Genomic DNA, 26180 nt, shown 5'->3' with positions numbered 1-26180 from the left:
ACCTGGTGCTCGTCCACGAGATTGTGATGTGGCATACCAAAAAGGGTTTACAGCAGACGAGCAAAGCGTTGTCATCCTTCTCGCATGAGACGATGTCTTCACAAATACGCCACACTGCAAGTGGACCCTTTCACATGCATGTCATGCAACACAGCATCCTGGGGTGCGTACACGCGTGTCGAAGTGAACCCCTCATCCGTCATGACGCCCCCGACTCACCTTTTGATACACCCTTCATGGTAAAAATGAATGCAGATTGTTGTTCGACGTTGGCGTAGATCTGCGAGGGCGGACGCGGCCGTCAACCAGGGGTCGCAACAAGGTGTGTGGGCTCGGTGGGTCTCCGATCCCAACCTCCACACCTGGGGTGCATTCGGTCCGAAATGCAACAGTTGGGAATTTTGATAGAAGCGCCGTGGACACGCATCCCGACGTAGTGTATTGAGATGCAAAGGGATGTGGACAAGACAACGGGAAGATCGTCGCAGTTGTACAATCGGAAGCCAAACAATTCAATGCGACTGACACGGCGCGTATATGAGGCATCGATCGATTGGGATACGGGAAACGATTGCACCACAGCACCCAATGCATAATGCTGTCAGCGCCGCGCATTTTCACATTGTACTGTGGAGAGCATTGGCGTGGTGGAACGCGGGCTCTCTCTGCATCCGATACGTACGTGCGATTATGACATCCTATTGATGAGAGAGGAGGCGAGCTCCACAATCATTATGATTTCCGGCCTGAAGCGCCGTCGGTTTGTGGCAGACCCACCTGGAGAAAGTGTTGAGATGACATCGTTTGGTGTCCGGGGCACATATCTAATCTTGTCTGAGATAAAATAGATGGAGGAGTTCCCCAGACCCACACCCGTCATCGCTTAAGAAGTATCGTCTCTTGAAGCGCCGGTGACGGCGTGAGGCCGCAGAAGAAGCCCTTTGATGCATCCGTGAAGAAGTCCTTTCATTTTAGACACACGAGAAGCTCGTAAGAGTGGATCTTGCGAATCCTGCGTTGTTGGCCAGCGCTTTCGCGTCCTTTATAGAGCATGTACTTCATATGCGGACAGTCTCGTGTAGTGTTGATCGCCAGCAAATGCTGTGCGTTGAGTCTCATGCACGTAGGATGTGAGAGGACGTTGTCTAGACCCGTGTGAGACTTTGGTACTCGAGAGGTACTTGAGAGGTACTTCTCAAAGCCAAGGGTCTCGAGAAGAGCTGCTCGCGATTGTGGCGGTGCAAAGCTGCTTCCTTCAACGAGAATGCTAGGAGGTTGTCAGAGCATGGCCTGAATTGGATGGTGACTGTGCAGTGTGCACAATGATGAGCTCATTTCAGAGTTCCGCGAGGTTGTCAAAATTGTCTGAGTTACAACTCGGTAGGATGATTCCGAAGGTGGGTCGTCATCTTGAACTCGCTTGTCGGTCTCACCAACCGGAAAATAGATCTTGATCAAGATCTCGAGACAGGTTTCAGTTGGAGTCTGATAGCACAACGTTTCGCTCATGCCCAGGTGGTACTGGCAAAACTTCCCGAAGAAGAAGGATATTCATCAACATTGATAAGAAATGCCCTGGTGTTGGAGCCCCAGGCGGTAGTCGGATTGGCTGCGATAGGTAAAAATATTAAAGTAATAATAAAGTTTGAGTGAAATGAGCGGTGAGTTTGTTGGCTGCATTATTCAAGAAAGACTTATTAATTTGTAGCGGCAATCGCGCAATTGTGGACGACGAAGAGCAGCCCTATTCTCCAGAGTGGACCACTCCCTGTCCGAGATACCAGATTCACGATGGTGAAAACTTTGCGGTGTGCGAAGCAGTACCGGGAACGATACCGATATCAAAACCGGCGGGGGTCGCTCCAGCTCGTAGGTGGCTGCCACGTTTTGGCTTGACCATCATCAACGTCTCATAAAAGTCTGGGAGCGGTTGGACAAGCGCAACAACCATGCCATCGAGCAGTTCCCAGCAGAACCTGATTATTGTACACCTGACGTTGTCATTGGAAAATATCATTATTACTGACGTCGTGTTTCGACATGCATCTTGGATTGTCAAAGTTTTTCCCAGCAACAGGCCTGCAGATCACATCTCATCGGACTCAAGTGCGGGCTCCAGAAGAGTGGTGCAGCCACGCCGTTTGATTGATTCAGCAATCGCACTTTTTTCTCGACGAGGCCTCCTGGTCAATCGTAGGGCGAGCCTGCAGAACATACTTCGTATCGTCGATGCCGCCGTTAACATCGCTTTGCGTAGAGCTGAAGCGGTCGGACACCGAGCTGCAAGCAGGTAACATGCCTCCTCTGAGCTCCTGTGCGCTAAAAGATCACGCGAGCTCTCGTAAGTTGTCGTAACAGCGTCGTGGATAGCTCCCTTTTGGCAGTGCTCACCCATAGAGTATTGCAGCAAGCTGTGGCGTGAGCACAATCAATGTCYGTATGCAGTGGATGGCGCGGCGTAATGTCAGCAACAGTGCACAAGTACCCTAGCCTTGCACGGCATGGGATCCATCCATTGGCATTGGTCCGGCGAGGCCACTGCTTCACGCTCACAGGTGGTGTTCCTCCCCTCGAGAGTCCTAAAGGCGGTGGAGCAACGTTTGGGCACTGGGCAGTCGTCGCGCATCATAACCCGCCGCGCGGAGGATGTATGGTCCAATCACCGGCGACGTCGCGGCTTGACCAGGCGTTTGCCAAACGGCTCCGCGGAAGAGTGAGCATGCCGAGACCGGGCGTCGGGTGTCACTGTCACAGTATCCCTACGGTGCGACGCCGGGTCTCGCGGCGGCCGCCATTGAATCTGAACAAAGGTGGAGAAGGAATGCTGCGCGCCTGTCTGCCCTAGGAAGTGGTGAAACGGTGAGGAGGTGAGGGCACCACCGTCTGCTCTTCCATGCAAAATTTGGAGCAGCGGAAAAGCTTACCGCTGCGCGCTTGCCTAGTTCGGGCTGAGTGGAAGCCACATCGAAAGCTGCCAGTGTCATCTATGGTTCTACGCCGTTGCCGATAACTTGGCGATAGCTGGCTGGCTCATTCGCGGTGAGAGACAGAAAGTGGGACGTGAGTCTGAGACGCGTCTGCTGGCGTGGGAGGGCGAGAGTGTATATCGGCCATCATCGTAGCTCCTGCCTGCTGTGGGCATCGCGGCGCCACCAGCGAGCGTGCGTGGCGCGATGAAAGTTCTCCCCATGGTAGGTGTGGAGAACAATGTCGCGAACAAGTACCCAGCCTAAGTACCCAGCCTAGCTCCCCACCGTCCATGCTGGCTCCGACGATCCGTGTTGAGAGGCTCGTGCACGTTCCCAAACTTCCAGACTTCCAGGTTTATACAGTTTGTGCCAACAGGCCTCCCCTGCACCCGGACCACCCATGCATGCGGAGACCAGCGGTTACCTGTGGCGCCGTTGGATCCATTCAACACTACCGTATCTTTCCCACCAGACCTCCACCGTCGTTCTTTTCTGATATACGCACTCCTGCGAGTCGTGAGTGTTTCTACATTGACTGCATTGTTCTTTGTTCCTCCTCCCCGAACAGTTTTGAGGTTTGTTTGCGTGCTCGAATTCACGATCGACATTGGCCCGGTCTGCTCTTGCCTGTTTGCGGGGTTTCGCCGGATTTCCAAGACGCCGCCCGAGGACTGGACTCTCCCTCCGATCACTCGACGACCTTGAATTCGACCTACTTCTTCTCTTTTCCATCCGCGCGTCCACCTCGCGGCCGTTCTGGTTCTTTATCCTTCCTGTAAGCAATCACCCCATCAGCATCACCGCCGCCAATCCTACTACCATTGACTCGCTTCTGATCGGACCACTTGCTGACATATCTCCCATCTGGCAGGGCCTGGAAGTGTAATACACGGATAGGACACACTCCATGCGCGGCTCGGTGTGAGCAATTCGCCCTACCAAAACACTTCCTCGAGTGTTCGACGATATGCCTTACACACCGCCGGCTCAATCGCCTGCGTCGTCAAAGTCAGGCAGCCCGATTGTCAGCCGAACATCGTCCTATCATCAGGACGATGTTCCCCGATCACCGTCCACAATGAGGCCGCAACCGCCGCGGTCCATGTCATCTGCATCCTACCTGCACAAGCACCGAAGATCACCGTCCATTGGCAAGTCAGAAGCACCCCCAACGCCTACCGATGCCGCCGATTCCAAGGTGGACACCAACGACTTCGCGCATCGTGGCAGTCTCAGACAGTCTCCGCCACCGGTTAACAACCTGCGAATCCCAACGGGTGTCGTAATATCCCCACCGGACTCGTCCGAGAACTCAGATGGCGACGAGGGCGGACGCGGAGAGCGCKGTCGAGAACTACAGAAGAATTGGCATCAGCTACAAGAGGCTGTGCGATCACTGCCACAGCAGAGGGAACACTCTCCCGAGAAAGGAAGTGTTCAGATCCCCAAATCGGCGTCACTGCCCGTCTCTCAGACTACATCACCCACCGCTCTCACACCGGAAGCTCGAAAGATCTCCCATTCTCGGTCGTCGACTGAGACTCGAATCATGCACAAGCCTTCCTTTGTCGAGTCCTCCTCCCACACTTCCGACGACAGCGAAGAGGACGAGGGAGGTCACTTCAAGCCAAGCCTGGTGCGGAAGAAGTCCGGTGAGCTGGTGAAGCCTGCGTTGAGGCCTTCGTCCAGGCGGCGTTATTCGAGCATGCCTGGTACGCCGACCTACTCCAAATCGGTGCACTTCAACGACAGCGACAACCAGACAAGACACTTCCTTCAAGTCGACAAGCCCATTGCAGTCAGTGCTGGGTCATCACCTGTCGAGTCGTACGACAGCGAGTCAGAGTTCCCCTTCCACGAAGACATGACCAAGCCGGAGCTTCAGATCAAGGTTGCGAACCTAACGGACGATGACTTCAGTCGAAAGACAAAGCCAATTCGTGTCGAACGCATCTTCTTGTCTGCAGACAGAAGCACTCTTGTCGGGGTCTGTGCCGCTCAGAACATCTCATTTCAGAAGCTGGTCGTGGCGCGCTTTACTCTCGACTATTGGAAGACCACGTCGGAAGTCGTGGCAGAGTTCAACAACGATCCGCGCAGCCAAGTCAACGATGGATGCGATCGTTTCATCTTTCACATCAAGCTGTCAGACCAGGCCAACATCGACAACAAGACGCTTCTTCTCTGCGTCCGCTACAACGTCGGTGGCCAAGAATTCTGGGATAACAATGACAACACCAACTACCAGATTGACTTCAGCAAGGGCGTGACTCGAGTTGCAGAGCCTACCCGACCCGTGCAAAGCAGCCCGTTGGGACAGCGGCCACTGAGTGCCATTCCACGCAGTCGACACACTCCCCCATCATCACGTGGTGGTCGATCCGATTCCATCGACGACGACTTTACCTCGCGCTTCGACACAACATCTGCTTACTCCTTCGGCTCGGCAGCGAAGCTCCTCGACGACTCCTCAACGACTATCAAGCTCAAGCCAAAGTCGAAGCGAGCGTCCCTTCTCACTGCTGCTCCCCCATCGCAGCCTACCAATGGGCTGGGCAGCCGTTACGACTTCGGCACCTCGCTGTCCGCTGCTTTGACCTCCGCTCAGGACCATCTCGGCCGTCGGAGTGGTCTTGTGAATGGCACCTTGGCAAAGCCGCATTCCAACGGGAGTTACTTTGGCCCTGTCGACCGCGTCGAACCGGACAAGGTCGATGCGAAGACCGAGCGACCTGATGCCATGACCACGGACAGACCCGCCATGGGCTCCGATCAGTACAGGGATCTCGTCCAGAAGTTCTGCTACGTAGGTTCCAATCGAAACCCCACTAGCACCATCACGAAGGTCTAGAAGCCCGGACCCACAAGCTGACCGAGAATCTCAGTTTACCTCTGGTTCTGGAAAGGGAACCACATCACCACAGAACAACGGGACACCCCCCAGTCCTTCGCCTCAGCATAAATCAGCTACCAGTATCGACGGTGCTGTTGATGATGATGCACCTTCTTCGAGCTCATCGTCATCTGGCGCGTCTTCTCCTGTTCACGAGCTCGAAGCACCCTTCACCCCCGTTCGGAGCTCATTCGTCTCTCGATCCACGTCTCCTGCGTCGGCGACTGGGCAAAATCTGAGTGCACGATCGGCATCCCCTATCAGCTTTGGTTATCCATATCACAGCCATCGCGACGGGTATCTATCCGACACACCWAATCCCACCGCAATTCATGGATGAGTGGGACCACAAAAAAGTATCGATCAGCACAATTCTCCGCGTTTCGCCAAACCTCGAACACAACTCGAACCCAGGCATGCAACGATGTTTGTAACGATCACGACCTCATGATGTACGAAATAGCGAAAACCATCCTCGCTCGCCCAACTTCGACCACAGTCGCACGCGATATCTCACTACCAACGAGTATTGCCCGTTGCACGTGGTCGAAGAAGCTACTTGTTTTTAATGCTTGCAATTTCAGCGTCTTTCGGTGGGGGGTCTTCGCAGGGCGTTACGGTTTAGATTTTTTGTTTTAATCCTGAGCTTCTCTTTTTGCTTAGCATGCGTGCCGGACTTTGCACGTGTTTAGGTGGTTTGCATCGCGGAAAAAGTTATTTGGGTGGACATTGCCACTTGGACGACTTCGAACTCGGCGCACTCAGCAGAACTTTGTGGATGGATTTGTGCAGTTGAGGCAAATGAGGATAGCAGTGACACGGCCTAGGGATCTATGGGATTAGGGCGCGGCTCGTTTTTGCTATTAACAGCTAGGTGGAATTGGTCCGGTTGAAACTTGGTCGGCCGCATGCAGATTGAGTGTGAAAGTGAGCTATCAAAATGAACAAATGACCATACACTATCATGTCTTCTTCTCCACATCTCCCAAAGTTGTATAGGATGTCGCTAATCTCGTGCCAAGGATCGTCGACGTGTTGAAATGCACTAGTCGGATACGAGCGAGCAAGATAGGCGTCCAGGTTGGCTCAGGCCACGAGATCTAATCTGCAAACGTCGCACACGTGGTGACAATGCATGGCGTACGGGGTGTGGGTTGAAGGTGTGGAGAGCGGAGCCGGAAAGATGGAGCTGTAGCTGGAGCTCAAGGACCCTCTCCTCACATCTTCGTTGAATGGAGGAACGGAAATATGGCAGACACCACTTATCCGATCTAGATCACTTGCCTGTACACATTGTTCCTCTTCGAATCCGCAAGCAATCCAATCATCATTGCCGTCATTGACGTCTTGACATGATGCCATCTCCCACTACATATGACCTCCTCGAACAGACTTGGGATATCATAATTGTAGGAACCGGCTCTGCGGCTCTCACTTCTGCTCTCTCAGCTGTAACTTCCACTTACCCTCCTCCAAGAGTCTTGCTTCTTGACAAAGCACCACGAGAATGGGCGGGCGGGAACGGTTACTTTACAGCAGCTGCATATCGAACCCAACATAATGGACTTGAGGATCTCTTGCCTCTGGTCTCTAATGTCTCTAAAGATCTGGAGGATAAGATAGACCTACCGGCCTACTCGGAAAAGGACTTTCTCGACGATCTGAAGCGGGTGACGGAGGGAAGGAGCTCTGAAGTTCTAGGTGGTGTTGTTGTGAAGGAGAGCTTGGATTTGATCAGGTGGTTGAAGGATGTGGGAGGAGTGGAATGGTGGTTGAGTTTTCGACGGCAGGCGTATCAGGTCGAAGGGAGGTGGGTGTTTTGGGGTGGATTGCACCTCACAATCCCCGAGGGTGGGAAGGGTTTGATTCGAAGCCTGTTGGATGCTGTGAATAGGCATAGATGTCCGATTTCTTACGACACTGACGTGAAGAACATTATGCAAGACGAGAAAGGAGAGGTCTGTGGTGTTACTGCTGAGGTACATGGGGAGATGAAGGAGATACGATCGAAGAGCGTGATTCTTTGCTCTGGTGGATTTGAAGCCAGTCCCTCGATGAGGAAGAAATGGTCAGCATGCTCTCAGAACACAACACAACACATGACTTTGACTTCTTTGACTTACTCTTGGTAGGATGGGTCCTGCCTGGGAACTAGCGCATACTAGAGGAACTCCATACAACACCGGCGAACTGCTGACTGCAGCGATTGATATGGGAGCCAAAACGATAGGAGACTTTAGTCCTACCGGTTGCCACAGCGTTGCTTGGGACGCTGACTCGCCGAGAGACGGCGGCGATCGCGAGAACACGAATGAGTATACGAAAAGTGGCTATCCGCTTGGCGTGATGCTTAATGCCGACGGTCAACGTTTCGTGGACGAGGGCATCGATTTGAGGAACTACACATATGCTAAGTTTGGGCGAGCTATTCTCGAACAGCCGAACGGCATCGCTTTTCAAGTATGGGACCGAGACGGACAAGGCTGGCTCCGAAATGAGGAGTATCGGGATGAGATCGTTCGAAAATTCCAGACCGACAGCTTGGAGGAATTGGCGAAGCAACTTACTGATGATGGATTGAAAGATCCTGCTGCGTTCGTGAAAACGATCGAGGAATTCAATCAAGCTGTCGAAGCGCACCGTTCAGAGAATCCAGACGTCAAGCTCAATCCAGCTATCAAAGATGGTCTTACAACACAGTCTTCGAAGGTCGAATTGGCGCTGGCAAAGTCCAACTGGGCCGTTCCTATTCGAGCGCCTCCGTTTCTGGCGGTCAAGGTGACCACCGGTATAACCTGTAAGTGAAACACCTCGAAAAACACCCCAGACGGTTTGAACAAGCAAGGGGAGTCGAAAAAGGAGAAAGCCCCAAATTGAGGCTTTTTCCATACACATGATTGATCCGAGACTTGCTCAGCCAGTCCAACAGCAATCGGTTGCCCAAGGGTAATGGCTCTTTGGAGCAAGAGCGTCTCAAGATCTTTCACCACCATCAGGCTGACCGATCCGTGTTTAGTCACCTTCGGCGGACTCGCCATCAACCCAGAAACAGCAGCAGTGGTTCGAGCAGACGGGTCGGAGGTGTCGGGCTTGTACGCAGCAGGAGAGATAGTTGGTGGACTGTTCTACCAGAATTACCCCGGCGGAAGCGGTCTCACAGCAGGAGGCGTCTTTGGCAGGAGAGCTGGCAAGGCGGCGGCTGCACGTATGCAAGACACAACTCGCACACGCACCTCGTGAGAGCGTTGTAAGACACCGAAGGGTTTTTTGCAGATTCGGTGTGACATTGTTTGGGCCTTGGGGCTTCCCCCTATCTTCTCCCTCCCAATGTTGCTCTAGCAAGCCTATGACCGTGGAGGCTGCAATTCCACCGGATAGTTGCAACGTCCGAGTCGCCTCACCTGTTTGGCTTGCCAGTTAACACACACAATTCAGGAGCATGTTGAGCTTGGTGTAATCATCGCTCAAGTGTACCACGCTGATAGTACATCTGCTGGTGCACCTGTGGGATGGACATTGAACAAACTGCAATCATCGTGATCGTTCTACCGTGTCGCGAACTATTGTCGGAGCTTTTTGCACATGTAATGAAACATGCCTGCGAATGCCATGTGGATGTGCCCGGCATCCCTTGTGTGATGGAAGAGCTCTCGAGATGTCAAACTTTGAGCCAATAGCGGCGAGCTGCAAGTGCAGGCCAGACAGCCTGATCCAGGGTGCAAATGTTGGTCGGACGGATCATGACGTTGAAAGGTGTTGTCGGCGGATGTCCTGCTTGACAGGCAGCCTGGTTGTGGCGGTCTGATAGCAGAGGCATGATGATGGTTTGATCAGAGTAGTGATCACGGATCGCAGTAGTCAAGAGTTGGCCATGGGAGGCCGAATGCGGATAGTCGCTCTGCCCGTTGGATTCCAGCCACAAGCGGATGTGCAAGCGCCGAGTCTGCGTGGACCACTGGTAATGTGGTCCAAGCGGTGCAGCGGATGGGGAACCGTCCATCGACCTTCTGCTCTGCCTCGAAGGATGACTGGGTGGCCAGCACGAAGCCATGCGATCCAACATCGACATGGTGTCGTGATATGGAGAGCAGCTGGTAGCCGCGATGCGGTCTCACATGGGCGGCCAGGCAAAACAGGATTAAAGGTTAGTGGAGCACGAGAGAAAAGCGGACTCGCCGCATGGCCATGATTGGCTGATTTCACGCATTCGAGAGATGAGCTGTCCGTGCCCTGCTTTTGGAGGTGATTAGCTCGGTGGAGGGAAGACCTCAGACCGACCTTCAACATCACCTTTGCACGACACACGCGACGACGACGGTCCAGCTGCCAGCAGCGCATCGCCGTGTCAATAATTCTCGCCAAATTTCCCCCATCCTTGACGTATCGTGGGAGCAGCCGCGACAACAGGGAACATATCAGCTCCGCCTCATTACCTCGACACGGCAGCACAGTATACAGCAGGAGCTTTGGTTGCCCGGCTGCAATCCTCCCTCGACTCTGCCGCGCCTTCGTCTTGATCTCTTCGCGCAGCATCGCCAATCTCGTTCAGCATACCATTGCAGAAAACATCGCATCTGTCGCATCGCCCGCAGCCGTCACTCCCGTGTCGGTCGCCCGTCGTCACCAGCCGCCGTCGCAACCTTCAGATCGGCCCAGACGTCGTCGCGAATCACGTACATGCTGCGATAATCCTCCGCCAGCTTCAATGAGTCAATCGGGCGCCCCGCCCACCCAGGACGGGATCGCTATAGGTGCGTGTGGCCCTTCGACCGCTGTGTCACCTGTCAGATCCCGTGCAGGCGGACAGTACACTGCTGGCGCATTGACTCTAACATCTGCAAACATACTGACCAAACCTCACTGACCAGGCTCCTCTACCTCCGCGCAGACGTTCGTACCGCCGCCAAGGAAATCCTCTCGTGAGCCGTCACTAACGAACGATGCGACCAGCCCGCCGAATGCGACGTCGAGCCAGCCGTTAGGAGATGCTAGTGTAGCAGAGCAACCGCAAGGCACTCCTGCCGTACTGAGTGTTCCCGCGCAAGGTTCGCCGCCGCAAGGATCTAGTACTTCGACTGGCGAGACTGCGAACGAACGATCCGATAGCATTGGGAGAGGGTCAAAGCGGAGTCTGATGCGGAAACGGGAGCCCAGCTCTGGCAGCCGGCGTAATGAACGTGCAGCAATGTCTTCAAGTGAAAAGGCCTCACGCGCACCCGACGGTGGCCAGAGCGAACTACAGGGTCAGCCGAAAGCAAAGAAAAAGGGCGGTCTTTTTGCCTTCCTCTGCTGTGGCTCTAGCGACACTCAGGACGTAGGAGCACTTGATCAGCCAGCGAAACCCGCGACCAAGCAACAGCCTGCACGTGTCCAGCAGCCGTCGCAGATTAGAAATCCCGCGACCGCCAACACAACCGACACGAGCGTAGATCCTTCCAAGGAAGTAATTGACGAGAAAACCGAGCAAACATTGTACGCCAACGGATCCCAACCAGAAGCCAGGCTATCTCCCTCAGACACAGAAAAAATGCCACAAAGCGAAACCAACGCTGACAAGCCCACCCCGGAAATATCTGCGGATGTACCCCGTCAAGCCTCGGAAACACCCGCGCCAGGCAACCCGGCTCCAGACAACCAGGTAGCATCTCCACCTCAGATCATTACTTCAATGGCTCCTCCTGTCACACCCGTCGACAACCCCGCTGGCCCATCCATTGCAGTCATCGCACCGACGCCGACCATCCCACAATCGGAAGATGACATCATTTCGGACCGAACTTCGCAGCAAATAGAGCGTGATGAAGACATTGAGATGAACGACAAGCTGCCGCTGACGGAAAAGGAAGCCGAAGAGATACAGAACGAGGCCTCCCAGTCACAAGGAAGCAGCCTCACAAGTCTACCTGGGCCACCACCATTGCCCGCTAATGACGGCGCCGTGCCGAGCGACTCACAAGCATCTACGCAAGATCAGCAGCGATGGCTTCTCCCTGCAATGAGGCCTGAACACCGAGGACGGAAATGCTTGGTGTTAGATCTGGATGAAACGCTGGTGCACAGCAGCTTCAAGGTTTGTGCAAGAATTACATGCTGCTCGAGACCGACCCGACTGACCGTGTGACAGATCCTCCATCAGGCAGACTTTACCATCCCAGTAGAAATCGAAGGGCAGTATCACAACGTCTACGTCATCAAACGGCCCGGCGTGGACACGTTTTTAAAGAGAGTCGGAGAACTTTACGAGGTCGTGGTATTCACAGCATCCGTGTCAAAATACGGAGACCCACTTCTCGACCAATTGGACATTCACCACGTTGTACACCATCGCCTCTTCCGCGAGAGCTGCTACAACCACCAGGGCAACTACGTCAAGGATCTCAGCCAGGTCGGACGCGATTTGAAGGAGACCATTATCATCGACAACTCGCCTACCAGCTACATTTTCCACCCACAGCATGCGGTACCGATCAGCAGTTGGTTCAGCGATGCTCACGATAATGAGCTTTTGGATTTGATTCCGGTCCTGGAAGATTTAGCGAGCTCACACGTGCAGGACGTCAGCTTGGTGCTGGACGTTGCGTTGTGAGCGCAAGAGGAATCACGGCGATGGAACTGTCGACGCATAGATATCGGCGCACTTTGATTGTGTCTTTTGTACGGCAAGGACGACGACCACGACGACCACTGGTGGCCGCCCGCCGCCCCTGTTTTGTCGCTCGCATCATCATCATACGGTCGGGACGAAAAGAATAATTCTGAGATACCCTCTTGCAGGCTGGCGTCGGTTGAATATGACCAGACGGAGAAGAACGGAATGTTTTACATGGCAGCACAAGGAAAAACATTATACCCCCTCTGCTTTCGAGAGCATGCACGCATGCAATGCATCCACCCATTAGCACTGTTACTACTACACCACCACATCGATGAGCGCCTTGTTTTGAGCGCCAGACAGACAGGAAAAATTTCAGCAAGCATCAGCGGAAGCTGCAGCAAGAAAGGATGCTGCAGCGACTACTCTACCTTACCTACCCACCTACTCTCTTAATGTACAGCACCCATCCAACCAATCAACCAAATTGAACAATCTTCCCATTTCTTCAGTACTAGCAGGGATTTCGTCTGCCGTTTCTTTTGCGACACTTTTATTGAGACTATTTACTGAGACTACTGAGCGCATGCGTGCCGGAATCAGAGGTAATGAGGCGATCCTTGCGAACTGAGGCATCCAGTGCATGATTTTGTCACTTTTCTTGGACAACCGTATTGTTCTTGGTAGTTTGTTTTGCCAGTCAGGTGAAGGCGGGATGTTGCCGGACAAGAGGTATTGTCGCCGTAGCTTTCTACAGGAGGCACAGTTCCGGGATTGGTAGCTTGCTATGCCCGAATACGGGATGAAAAATAAGATTCGCCATGCTGCGAGAAAGGTGGTAGGCATGGCGGGGTTGAAAGAAGTGGCCAATTATTTCGAGAGCGAGATGAGAGTAACAGTAGTACTGACCGTTACTATAGTAGGGCTATTCCAAGCCCTAGGATGGAGTCTGAGGCATGCTAATCTTGAATGGGCATCGGCGAGCGATGGAGCAGGCCTCTGGATCAGGTATTCGTCTCCTCTCTGCTCGTCCACTGAGTTGGTGCGATGACCCGACTATTCATGGTGATAGCTGGGTGCTTTCGCTGATCCTCAGCGCAGTCCTATCGGGCGTCTCAGCAATTTGCTTCCATGCCCCATGTGCCCGACTTKCGCCTCAATTACGATCCGTGTAGCTGGTCGTTGTCGAGGATTGCTCCAAGGTTGCGTTCCGCAGCGGGTGTAGCAGCTACATCTCGCTCGCAAGGTGGTGACGCTTTCCTTGCAGCCCCACACAATTTGAGTGAGTTGTCGTACGGTCCTGAGATACCGACAGTAATTTTTTTTCTTCTTCCCGCGCCAACCTCTCAGCGCTCATTGTCAGCCCTCAGCTCCGCCATTAGGCCACCTTTGTCTCTATGCTTCTCATCTTCCTCCAGCTTGCCCTTGACAAACTTGTCTAGCCATTTCGCCTTCTCGAGCGCCTGGTTCGTACAGCTCAGCAAGCTCAAACCATCCACCGGTGCCCCACCGTATTTAGCAACCTGACACACCTCTCCAAAGCGATTGATACTAATCACAATCTCTCCATCTCTGCACTGCTCCTCCAATCGTGTAGCATCTAGCAGCATGATGGCCTCGTCCTCACTTGCATCGAAATAGCTCGTGGTGATGCAGAATGGGTGATGCTGTAAAGACAGCTTCACGGGCTCTCTTTCTGCCAACGAGTAGACTTTGACTTCCTCTCCGTGAATCTCCACATCCGGTCTTCGGAAATGTAATAGCGCCGCGATCAAAGCTATGCAGGTAGCATCGATTAGATTTCCATCATGATCCAGAACATGTACATCTGCGCGGATGTGCCAACACTTTGCTCCCGCAATGATACACAGACTCTCTGTATCCAACGCCCCACTCCTCCGGATTGTCTTCTCCAATATCCTCGACAGCAGAACTTCTGTTTGATCTTGTCGTCCAATCTCGAAGGCGGGAGAGGCGATTGGGGAGAGCTCGGTGGCAATGGTGAAAAGTCCGTCGAATTTGCGATCCTGATAGGGAGTTACGACCTCGCAAGATATTTTGACGAGGACTCGTGTATTTCCCAACCGGATATCGCAAACGCCATATTCTTCGCCGAAAGAGAGATCGAGAGGGCGGAACTGGTCGAGGGCGCGGTTGTCGAGGCGGATTTGTTCGCGAAGAGCTGAGAGGAGGAACTTCTGTTCGTTGAGAGACGGTTCCTGGTCGCGAGGCATGTTGGCATGAGGGGAGAACGTTCAATGTTTGGGCGAGACTTGGTTGTGATGTTCAATTGAGAAATATTTAGCCTTTAAGGTACTTCTCAACTTCCACTTCTCTCTCCACTTCAGTTTGACCTATCTTCCACATTCAACATCACCCTCACTCAACAACACCATGACGACCGCCCACAGACCTACCTTTGATCCCGCGCGCGGAAAGGAAGCAGCGCGTGGTGAGGCGTATCATCAACGTCTGCTGCCGGCGCACAAGACGCTCAAGTTCCGCCAGCCAAACCAAGGCACTGCAGATGAGAACGCCAAGCGCGATTTGCGCGCGGAGCTGTTACGTGCCGAGGCGAAACACTTTGCGAAGAAGGAGGGCCGAGAAATCACAGACGAGGAGGATGCAAGTCAGGTTCGGACGCCGCAGCTACAGTTGGGTCAGGGCGAGGGCGAGGGAGAGGGAGAGACGGACGCTACCACAGCGAAGCGGAAATTGGACGACATCGGTGGGGAAGGGGAAGAAGACTACGAGGCGAAAAAGCGGCGGGTGCTAGAGGAAACACGAGATATCGACGCCGATTCGGACGATGCTGGTTCCGCCTCGGAGTCGGACTCCTCAGATGATGATGAAGAGGATGAGACGGCAGAACTGATGCGGGAACTTGCGAAGATAAAAGCGGAAAGAGCGGAAGCCGCTGCCAAGGTCGCAGCGGAACAAGCCAAAAAAGACGAGGAGCAGAGGGAGAAGGACATTGCGCTGGGGAATCCTCTGTTGAACAAGGGACGGGATGATGAGTACGGAGTGAAGCGCAGGTGGGACGATGATGTGGTCTTCAAGAACCAAGCGAGAGGGACCGAAGAGAGAGGAAAGGAGAAGAGATTTGTGAACGATCTGTTGAGGAGTGACTTCCACCGGAGATTTATGGACAAGTATGTTCGATAGAGCAAAGCATGCGGCTCCGGTTGAATCTTCGAATGCATTCACGCGACACTGCTTATTCTCTCCTCGGCGAACTGTTTGCCACTGGCCACAGGACCTGCTCCAACTACAAGGTCAGCAAAAGCTGCTCCAATGTCCGTTCATCAATCTGGATCATTCTGCTGGTGCCGAGCCTTGTGCTTCCATGCTGGCTGGCCACTAAGCTAGTGTATATCATATTCGTATTCTGTCCAGGTCCGGTGCTTGATATACACCTGCCGGTAGCACTATCCGGCTTGCGTGTGAGGGAAACGGCGCTTTCACTACTAGTACTGCTTGGTGAGATCACCGCATTTCCTCTTGTGCTTCGAACCTAGGAATTCGGCTTCACTTTGCAACGACGGCCGTGGCTGATTTGGCTGGCATATGCGAAGCCTCGCTGACTGCGCTTTGACCGCGTGCGTCCTTCATAAGTATCCACCACTCGAACACAACCTCCAACTCTTCTATATCCACCATCTCTACTCTCCAAACCAAACTCCACCCTTGCATCATCTTGCAAATTCGAAAGACCTCYATCATTGCATCGACATCCAACCTTCCGACACAGTCAACCCGACCTTTCACGTCCGAACCGAGCGCTTCAAGAAGGCCACTCTTATTGGGCATTGCAAGATCAACCAGCGCCATATCGGACATGTCTCCGTAGGCATACCCACCCTCAATGGCCACATAAGCAGCCACAGCCAAAGGCGATTCATCACGGAGACGCTGTTCAGACTTAGCGGCCAAGATCAAGGCTGCTGTTAAGAAGCAGCAGCTCATTTGCACACCGTCCCCATCTACGGACATTGCTCTGGGGGAAACATTGACCTTCACTTGATTCGCCAGAGTCACCGCATCTCATTGGTGTTGTACTGCTCTGGTCTACTCAAGCACTTCTGGCCATCGTCTTCGGCGAGGGACTCAGCTTGTTCAAATACATTGTCACAAGCTGCCAAGACATCCACCACTACCTTCCACCCATCTCACCTTTCACACCACCCTCCAACCAACACCAACACAACAACAACCACCCCACATCTTCCCTCTGCATACCAACCTGAGACTGATGTCCATTCACCATGTCGATACCCAAGCATCTCCAACCCCGGCCGTCAGTCCAATGGGATTTCACGGGCTTGAACGAGACACCGGTACCGGGAGCACAGCAAATCAGCAACACGCCGCGCCCTCACCTTCACCAGGATGTGCATTCGAAATTGGCGTCTCGCAATCCTTCCAGCGTCGGAACCAAGAGACCCGCCAATCATGACCACATCGGAGTGTCAGTCGCTGACCCGGAAACACCATTCAAGAAGATCAAGCTGGAGGACGATTCTGAGAGCATGATCAAAGTGCCAAAATACTGCGGTTTCGTCGATCTCACGGGCGACAGTTCGGATGAGGACCCGGCAAGGCCGTCAGCTGTCAAGGGCACAACGAAGACGAGAATTCCTCAACCTTCCGCCGCACCTAGTAGCAAGTCTGGGCGAACATCTCACGCAACATATAGTACTGCAGAGGCCAATATGATGGGCGTCATCCACACGCCCGCTCCGTCTTTCCTTACTACGATCCCTCAAAACCCTTCCAGCCTCAGCGGGAAAATAGCAGCTGATGACAACAATCCCTTCATCATCGAACGAGCGAAGAAGCAGCACACCGTCACGCGAGTTCCTTTCAACTTGGATGATTCGGATTCAAATTCAGATCTTGAGCCGGAGCCTGCCACGGAGCGGCCGGGAAACGGGACCCGGCGTTTCTCTCTCTCGCCCAAACATCAGAACAAGGAGGCTGAAAAGCTGATCGAAGAGAAAGCAGCTCAGCTAAAGTATGCTGCCGAGTTGAGGGGGAGAGCCGAGGCCAAAAAGCTGGCTGAGAAGAAAACAGCTGAGCTAAAACACGCTGCCGACCTGAGAAGCAAAGCGGTGGTCGAGAGGACAGCCCGAGTGCAATCCAACGCCCGACGCTCAAAGCCTACCCACAGGTCAGACTCAGTGCTTTCCCCATCTCACACGAAAGCGGAATCAGTTCAGAAGCCCGCGGGAGCGTCCAAATTCGCTACAGGGAGAAAGCTGGAGCCTGGCAGAGTTCCTTCGACCAGTGCCAACATCTCGTCAACTTCAACGGAGAACTACCCGCACGGGCAGCAGATACGCGCTCCGCCTACCCACGTAGCTCTCCCAGCGATGATGAGTGACCATTCTGCCGTGGCACCTTCGGCGACGATGAAACACACGCGCCTTGTTGGGGCGCCATCAAAATCCGAAGATCAGCACGTGAGCCCGCTGCAAAAGGCATTCACCAACAAGACTGGCGGATCCACAACGGCTCACCCAAGGCTGAACACACTGCCTCTCAAGCAAAACGGTCCCAAGAAAGTCTCTTTCGATCTCTCACAGGATACTACGTCGGCACCACAGCCTAGCATGTCGGCTGATCAGGCGGGTTCCAAGATCGAGAAGCTGAAGAGGAGTTCGCTGTCTTACTCAGCTACGCCGAGAAACAACGGCTCGGGCGGCCGGTCGCAGGCGCAGAAAGCTGAGTTCTCTGGAGAGGACCTTATCGAGGCTGGAGAAGAGGCTAACGTGTCAGCCTCCAAGCCAAGGTCTGTTGTCAATCTCGCAGCGAGTGAGGACTCTACGGCTCATTCTTTGACGCAAGATGACTTGTGCAAAGCTGCATTGGCAAGGGAACTTACTAAGGCTGAGATTGAGGCTGCTCGAGCCAACGAACAGAGACGACGAATCGAATCGCGCAGGCTGGAGAAGGAGATGGCTGCAGAGAAAGCTAAGGCCGACGAACAGCAAGCGTTCGCTGAGCGTTCACGCCTTCTTACGAGGGCGCGTGAAGAACGGGAGGCCGAAGAAATCCGGCGAATTGAAGACAGGAGACTTACTAGTGCTAAGCTGCAAGCTGGCATCCAAGAAAACAAGAAGGCGGAGGATGAACTTCAACGTAAGAAACTTGAGGCGCGAAAGGAGCAGCAGAAGCAGCAGCGAATCAAGAAGATGAATGATATTAATGCCAGAAAGCATATTGACGCCGCGGCAGAGGTCCAGGCAAATGCTGCTCTTCAGGAGTATGAGGATTCCGGCGAGCTGGTACTTGAAGGAGAACCCACTCATGGTCGTAATCTACAAGCATCGAGGGACGCCATGTCTGTCCGGATTGGACAAGGCTCGGCGACTTCGACCGGCCCCGTCGCCCTTAACAGTGAAGCGGGCACGTTGTCGGTCCAGCGAAACTTTGCAAGGACGACAAACATTGAGCCGATGACGACTCAGCAGAGAATCATGCAGGAGGCGCAGAAATGGGAGTATGCCAAGAACGAATCTTCAGACGTCGTCAAGACATCCTCCCGCCAATCTGAGGGGGACGTCTCTTCGGCCTTTGCAAGCGGATCTGGCCGCAACTTCCAACGAGCCCAGGGAAGTTCCAGCACTACCCCCGGCTCGCCAGCACCTCGCAAGACGAGGTCCAATGACCGTGCACTGGGGAGAATCCAGAGAGAAGATGCCAAGCTTATCCAGTGGAGAGATCAGGAAAACATGGATTGGAGTCGAATCGCTGCTGAATGGCTGAAGATGACTGGCAGTATACGCGCCGAGGCCACTTTGACCAAACGCTGTAGCAAAGTCAGATCTGTGTTGAGGAAAGCCCAAGTGGGCCACACCTTGCTCCAGAAGCTGGCTGCTGGCGATGAGCATGCCTCTGAGCAGGTTAATGCAATGGTTGAGGCTTCGGAGGCTGCTGCTGCTCGTAGAGATGATACCACGGACCTAGCACCACTCGGAAGAGGACCAATCAGACTACCCGTGCAGCCTCAACACACTAACGGTTCGCCTCTGTGGAAGCCTCCCGCCTATGAATTTGAGGAGAGTAGGGCGATACCCAGCGTCGTAAAGCCACGCTCCGCTCCGGAAACCTTAGCAAGCCCTGAGGTGAGACCTACCACGGGCGGCAAGTGCTTAAAATCTTTCTACGAGATCATGATCGGACGGAACCTGGAAGCAGGTAACAAGGAATCAAATGTCGAAGACGAGGACGTGTCTTATCCTGAGGAGGAAGAGGATACCGATCCCTACCAAGGTTTTGAGGCTGAGGACTACCAGAACTATGGCTTCCAAGTTCAACGTCGTGAGCTTACTACCGAGGATGCACAGATGGGCTTTCCGATTGAGAACCAGGAGTGGTTTTCATGTGGACAAATCTTCAGAAACTACGGGGAGGCAAAAGCTGCCGCTACGGCGGAGCTTCTCACGATCATGCCAGGCGGCGCATTCTATGGCGATCCTGGTCATGCGCCGGTTTTTCAATACGCGTATGTCGACTCAAATCGCCTGGAGCGGTTGATGTTCTGCACTCTTGTCAACCCCGTACACGGCACTGTGCAGACGACAGTGGAAAAGATCATACTGGCTCCTAGCGCCCGTATGCCACCTCCAACCCGCGAAGAGTTCCAAGAAGAGTTGAAGGCAAGGGAGTTGTGGTATATCCACCAGCAAATCACCATTGAGCCTCCTCTCCCAGCTGATTTCGATCCTCTGTTTGAAGCTGCGCCAGAGCCAATCACCGAGATCGAGGGCGACAAGATCGCATACACAGACTACGACCTCGCCACGAAGCGAGCCGCGCAGATCTTTGTGGACGCAACTTACAAGTCCGAACTGCAGAGTCTGAATTCACGAAGCCAGGAAAAGCGGGACAAGGTGGAGGGGTATTTGGCTGGAATCCTTGCAGATAAGACCTTTTCAGCTGAGATGGAAATTGTTGAGAAGATGGAGGGAAATGCTGCCATCAGGAACAAGTACATGGTCAAGCTGGGCAGCAAAGTCACTTTGGGTGTATGGCTTGAGAGTGGAGAACTTCGTGGACCATTGAATTGAAAGAGGACATTTACGATGCATCATCTTCAAAAACATCTCTTTGAGGGACGGGAAAATGAAGATTGCTGGGCTTCAACATAGCAAATCGACGACCATCCTAGCCGACAGTGAGCTGTGACGTGACCATGGAAGTGACATGTATTTTGGAGAGTCAGATGTAACTTGAAACAGGTTGGAAAGTACGGCGTCTCTGGCTGTAGCAGGCACGTCGGCAACCATCAATTTCACCGTCCCTTACACGAGATGCATGGACAAACGTTCATCTTTTGATCAATTACCAGGGCAGGACTACTAAACTTTTCAGGTGAGTTGTGGTCATCATTGTGATTTCAAATCGCAACCAAGAGCACGCTACTCCAGATCTACCATAGAACTTCCACCATGGCTCGACATACTCCACAACCTCACGTCCCAAAGCCTCATCTTCGTCAAAGCAGGCAAAGCACTGTCTCATTTTCTCTGACTTGGGCCCCCTCGTCCACTCCAACCTCCTACACAACCACTTCTCCACTCCCATTCCCCTTCCTAAAAGATTGACCCTCCCAAGTGACATTCCCCGCAACTTTCTCATTCACACGCAGGATCATCAATTCCTTTGCCCAACCCTGGGAGCTCCCCCAAATCTTCCCCGCGCTCTCGGCTGTATAATGTTCACCACGACCGAGAAGCCATCCCTGGATTTCTGGGAGTAAGGTTGCATCACCAACGCCAATTTCTTCAACCCGTGTTTCTCATGGAAAGTACACGAAGAGGAATGATTTTCACTCACGCCGACTTTGTCTACAGAGCCCGCTCTGTCGCTCCTTTTTCACCAAAGCCCTCTGCGAAGAAAACTAATCCCCAGAGGTATTGCAGAAGTCCTTGCTCTCCTCGCTTGGACGTATCTCTGGGAGGAAGGAGACCGTATCTCGCCACCTACAGAGCCATTCGTCAAGTAACGGAAAGACATGGCAGGAGGAAAGGCGTCATCGCGTCAAACGGCATTAAGAGAAGACATTCATCCTAAGTCCCCGAAGTCCGCCCAGGGAACTTCAAGTCTCCAGAATACGCTGTCGATGTAGCCGCGGGTTAAAACGTACTAGAGACCTCTCTGTAGGGTCGCCGTAACACCTTTCCTTGCGTCTCTGGAATTGGAGCATGCTTCGGTACAGCAGCGCCTCTGGCAGAAGGATTCGTCATGGTGCGAAAGCCAGGGGAAGATCATGCTCATGCGCCGGAAGACATGTTCGATATCGGAGCGGGAATACTTTGTGCCAACATGCCAGACAGCAGAACCGTAACCTTTCCAGAAGTGGTTTTCTGATGCCTGATTGTGTGATGTCTTCTACAATGAGCGAAATTGGAATATCTGAGAGAAACACGTCTCGAATGAAGTCCAATACATCCTTGTCATTCTTACCCCAACCCTAGCACTAAAATTTGCATGGATCATCCGAAGAGATGACAGACTTCACCTGCATCTTGATGTCATATCCAACTCCCGTTCCGCCTTGGAATCATATTTCAGAGTAACGACATCAACTGATAAGCCGCTCTTGGCTGCAGATACGCCAGCGTCGTGGAGATGGGGCGATACGCGGTCAAGACATTGTGTCGCGATTATTAGCTGGTAACCACCTTTGGAGATCTATGTCCAATTCACGTCAGTAGGTGTAAGCAACAGGCACAAGCGAATCCAGAAGACTTCGCCATGAGATGGATATGGCCAGGGCGGGAATGATGGCGGTCGAGCAAGTCGTTTCCAGCCAGCCCATCACTGGGCACCTAAAATCCGATCAGTCGGCCTTCAGAGAGAGCCGAAAAGAAACATCATACCGGATATGGCGTCTGTCGAAAGTAGTATAAGACATGTTGGCCTCTAATATTCGTCCGAAACTTGCCTCTTTGATTGAACTCTGGCTGCAGCCGATCCTGTTGGTCGCAGAAGCCTGACGGACTCAATGTCTCAGCTGCACGGCCGTCGTATAGTTGAGCCTCGAGAGGAATTACCGTTATTGGATGCTTCCCAGATATCGACCATGGCTCCCAACAAGAGCGTACCGATCCTAGCATCTCTGTATGTCCTTTGTGGTTCAACTGAAGGCGAGAGTGGCTGAGTATCAAAATTCTTTCATGATCATACAAAAATATCTCATTTCCACGTGGTGGCTCCAAGGGGTATCTAAAACAGCACTCCGCCTCGTGGCATTATCATTACTCATATCCTCCCCACATCTCACGAATCACTACCAGAGGATATGTCACTGACAGCCTTCCGTACTTCCTCGTCGGCAACATTCTGCCAGCGCTCTCTCTGCTCCTTGCCTGCAAGTGCGCTCGCGTCCTGTACTAGATCGTACAACTTCCGGGATACATTCTTATTGATGTCAGTGTATTGGTCCTTGGTGATTTCTTTATCTCGATAGCGTGTTCCAAGCGCAAGTTTAACCATCCGCTGTAGTTCTTCCTTTGCAGAATATGAAAGGGATCGCGAGGGGGAGTTTGATGATGCACGGTCTTCGCGGCAATTGGGTTGTTGAGCTAGACGACGCCGTCGACCTCGGCTGAGGAGGCCGTCTGGTTCGTAGTCCTCCCGAGTCTCGGCAGGTGAGAAGGGAGAGAACGTTGCCGCTATGGGAGATGTGAAAGGCAAAATCGTCGAGGAAAGAGGAGGCGAGAGAGGACGCTGCGGMGGTGGTGTAGCGTGAGGACTGCCGCATTCCGATGAAGAAGGCGAACGCGCGGGTGACGAATTTCGAGGAGAGAGCGCGCCGGCGTGGAAATGTTCAGATGTAGCTGGGGATGTGGCGGAAGTCTCTCGCCCTTCCACCTCGCGCAACAAGGACGAGAGAAAGGTGGGCTCCTTCCGTGCAGCGGCAGCAACAGAAGATTCTGGCTGGCCAGGAGCAGCAGGCGGACGACGCAGACGCGGCTTCTTCAGCTGAGGCTGCTCGGTCGATTCAACCCCATTGTTTGACGTGGGCGAAGCCGTAGCTCTGCGTTTGCGACGTCGCACAGTCAGAGGAGCCTCACTGGACTCCCGCGCTCTGTCGAAAGCGTTCCACGCGCTCAGTTCCTCCTGTGACTCGGGGACTGGTGGCAATGCTTCCGGCGTGATGTGGCCCTGTGCGATGTTGCGAAGGCGGTGTGTGGCTCCGGAATGGTTGCTGGCGAGCTCAAACCGGCGCTGCCAGCGTTGAAATTCGCGCCGTTGCTCCTCRGTACGCTCGTCAACAGCAGCAGTGGTGGCCTCGTCGAAGGCATGTTCCAGGTCCGCGTCGAGCCGGCGTGTGACCTGTTGCCACACGCGTGCCCAGTTAGCGTCATTCGGACGACGACGGCGGCGTTGGGCGGGTCCTCGAGCACTCGGACGAGCGCCACCAGGCCGCCGGTTTCGTCTCCGTACAGCGTCAGCCAWGCCTGGCAGCGACGTGTCATTCTCCAAGTCTACCAAACAAGTCTCACAATACCAAACATCAGGGGCATCATCGAAGCCCGCACAGAAGATATGAACCGTCCCGTCGCAGCCGTCGCAGTACATGGCTCCATGACCTTCGTCGTTGGTACCACATATCAAGCATGGCTCCCATGCCTCAATCGCGAACAGCTCGTCATCAACAATCATTCGAGGATCGATTTCCGCTTCTTGCGCCTTGTCACGGACCGGGTAGCTGTCCACGACAGGGCCACCGACTGTGCGGCTGATCTCGACCATGTTGAATGTGGTCCGGCATATTGGACAACTGTTCGCTCGTTCGACCCATGGCTTGAGGCACGAATTGTGTAAGTCGTGCTTGCAAGGGAGTAAATGTGCTATCGCTTCGTCGTCGGTTTGAATGCTACAGTTGCAACACAAGTTAGCGAATAGATCTTTCAACCGACAGGCTCTGCTACAATCGCACACTGGAGGCCTCCAGATGTGTTGCACCGCAAGCATGCAAAGATGCAAAGCTGGGATCGACCTCACCTTCCAAGCTTATTCGGCGAATATCTGCAAGATCTTCAAGCCGTCCAAGGGTGGAGGTCAAGCACCGGCATGGCAGGTCAGACGATTGTGGCTGCGGAGGCCTCCAACGTGATACAAATAGGAGCGTAGAGAACGGGGATGTCGATTCGGGACTCAGGTATGGTACCTTTGTGGATTGAGAGCAGCATCTTGAGCTGTAGCTATTTTCTTGGCGTCGACGCCGTTGCTGGCATCATCGGCATCGGCAGCTACAGCTACAGCTACAGGCGGTGGCGGATCTTCAGGCAACGAGGCCCGGAGGTCACCGAGACATACGATACACGTGTCGGCAAGGTCTGCGGACATGTTGGGAGGTGTAAAGGGCGGTAGATCGAGGTGCAAACATGGGAATGTGAGTCTCGAGCGTTGGAGTGTAGGAAAGAGGTCGTTGGTTGTTGGAGGTCATTAAATAGTCGCGGCAAGCTCGGCGCGGGGACTGTCCGCCCGCCAATCAAAACGCGGGAGACGAGGAACGAGCATGAACGTGATGCAGATTAGTTAGTGGTGTGAGGTCTTCAGATGCGCATAAAAACGGTGGACCTCGTGATAGGATGATAACGTTATTTTGAGTGGACATGTCTTTTCACGGCGATGCCGCCTCTACGGGCTCGTTCGTAGCGCATTCAAAGTGAGTTTGGTTCCTGCTGCGGCGTCCAGCGGTAGATGAGGGTGCCTGATAATAGCAGTGCAGTGTATTGTGTTGAGGACATAGGTGCGGGCACCTCTACAGTACATGGACATCACCCGACGTGGCTCTCGAGATACAAGACGTGCGGCCATGGTCGAGTTCGGTTCTCAAGAATGTTGGTACGGTATATCGACAGCAGCAGCTGTGTGCATCGATTGAGCAGGATTGCGAGACGTTCGAGTTTCATTCGTATAATTCGCTAGCAGCAAACCGGGCTTTTCTGCCTCATATCGCGTGTGGAGAACGCGAGTGAGCCCATTTCAACTCCATAGAAGCCTCCCAAATCCCTCATGCATTCCATCTTAAACTTCAGCAATCTCGCGTAGACGACGGATGGTCGATCGAGTGGCAGCCGCAGCGGGTGTTCTGTGATGAAAGGTCAGTGTGGGTTCCCTCCCCTCGCCTTTCCTCGACATGGGGATTCAACGCACGATACGACGTATGCGCCTCCAGCAATGGTCTTGCCGCACGACTTGCAGTCCCAGATTCCAGTAGCGTTACGCTTGACAGAGACCTTTCCGCAGAAGGTGCATGTGTACCGGGCGTGCTGGGAKATTTCGATCTTCTTGACCTGCTTTCGGAGCGAAGCACCGTAGCTGGAGGAGTCCCAAGTCAGTGAGAGWTCTCTTCGCCAGTCCATTCCATGAAATCCGAGTGCCATCCTCCTCCTCTCCTCCCTCATCAGAGCGACCAAGCAAGCTTGTTCAACCTCTCGCGCCGCCCTGAATCCGTGTCCATTTCGCAGGTGTCGGGGTGAGAGCATACCGTGTGCCGTATTTACCGGTGATTCCGACCTTCTTCGTGCGCTTCGTCATTTTGTCTGATGTGTGTGTTGGACGAAATGTGGAATGACAGTCAATGGAAGCCGACTGGTTGTGCAAGTTTGGAAGTCTGGTGTGCGCGTCTTGGCGGCGGCGTTAGTTCGGGGAGATTACGGCATGGTCGATCTTCACATCCAGCAACAACAGCGACAGCTTCTTG

General features: G+C 53.6%; 8 protein-coding genes; 5 read left to right on the top strand and 3 right to left on the bottom strand.

Moving 5' to 3' along the window:
* Positions 1-3936: 3936 nt before the first annotated feature.
* Positions 3937-6202, top strand: RCC_10602 (related to protein phosphatase regulatory subunit Gac1; the record flags this gene model as incomplete). XM_023775829.1 has 2 exons in its annotated part: positions 3937-5775; positions 5855-6202. 2 exons carry the CDS (start codon positions 3937-3939, stop codon positions 6200-6202), a joined length of 2187 nt encoding a protein of 728 aa, XP_023631597.1.
* A 1012-nt stretch (positions 6203-7214) lies between these two features.
* RCC_10601 (related to succinate dehydrogenase/fumarate reductase, flavoprotein subunit) lies at positions 7215-9102 on the top strand (the record flags this gene model as incomplete). XM_023775828.1 has 3 exons in its annotated part: positions 7215-7930; positions 7995-8659; positions 8879-9102. The coding sequence occupies 3 exons, from the start codon at positions 7215-7217 to the stop codon at positions 9100-9102; spliced, it is 1605 nt and encodes a 534-aa protein (XP_023631596.1).
* Positions 9103-10567: 1465 nt separating this feature from the next.
* RCC_10600 (related to plasma membrane phosphatase required for sodium stress response) lies at positions 10568-12448 on the top strand (the record flags this gene model as incomplete). XM_023775827.1 has 4 exons in its annotated part: positions 10568-10613; positions 10731-10752; positions 10813-11932; positions 11987-12448. The coding sequence occupies 4 exons, from the start codon at positions 10568-10570 to the stop codon at positions 12446-12448; spliced, it is 1650 nt and encodes a 549-aa protein (XP_023631595.1).
* Positions 12449-13800: 1352 nt separating this feature from the next.
* On the bottom strand, positions 13801-14688 carry RCC_10599 (probable rRNA processing protein; the record flags this gene model as incomplete). Its single annotated transcript, XM_023775826.1, has 1 exon — positions 13801-14688. The coding sequence occupies one exon, from the start codon at positions 14686-14688 to the stop codon at positions 13801-13803; it is 888 nt and encodes a 295-aa protein (XP_023631594.1).
* Positions 14689-14848: 160 nt separating this feature from the next.
* On the top strand, positions 14849-15619 carry RCC_10598 (related to Pre-mRNA-splicing factor cwc15; the record flags this gene model as incomplete). Its single annotated transcript, XM_023775825.1, has 1 exon — positions 14849-15619. One exon carries the CDS (start codon positions 14849-14851, stop codon positions 15617-15619), a length of 771 nt encoding a protein of 256 aa, XP_023631593.1.
* A 1100-nt stretch (positions 15620-16719) lies between these two features.
* Positions 16720-20526, top strand: RCC_10597 (uncharacterized protein; the record flags this gene model as incomplete). Its single annotated transcript, XM_023775824.1, has 1 exon — positions 16720-20526. One exon carries the CDS (start codon positions 16720-16722, stop codon positions 20524-20526), a length of 3807 nt encoding a protein of 1268 aa, XP_023631592.1.
* A 2215-nt stretch (positions 20527-22741) lies between these two features.
* On the bottom strand, positions 22742-24817 carry RCC_10596 (uncharacterized protein; the record flags this gene model as incomplete). XM_023775823.1 has 2 exons in its annotated part: positions 22742-24344; positions 24639-24817. 2 exons carry the CDS (start codon positions 24815-24817, stop codon positions 22742-22744), a joined length of 1782 nt encoding a protein of 593 aa, XP_023631591.1.
* Positions 24818-25501: 684 nt separating this feature from the next.
* On the bottom strand, positions 25502-26014 carry RCC_10595 (probable RPL43B-60S large subunit ribosomal protein; the record flags this gene model as incomplete). XM_023775822.1 has 3 exons in its annotated part: positions 25502-25565; positions 25631-25795; positions 25965-26014. The coding sequence occupies 3 exons, from the start codon at positions 26012-26014 to the stop codon at positions 25502-25504; spliced, it is 279 nt and encodes a 92-aa protein (XP_023631590.1).
* Between the last annotated feature and the right edge of the window lie 166 nt (positions 26015-26180).

Source organism: Ramularia collo-cygni (assembly GCF_900074925.1).
Source record: "Ramularia collo-cygni strain URUG2 genome assembly, contig: RCC_scaffold23, whole genome shotgun sequence".
Lineage (NCBI taxonomy): Eukaryota > Fungi > Ascomycota > Dothideomycetes > Mycosphaerellales > Mycosphaerellaceae > Ramularia > Ramularia collo-cygni.
The sequence above is the reverse complement of the archived record's forward strand: the minus strand, read 5'-3'. Positions and strand labels throughout refer to the sequence as shown.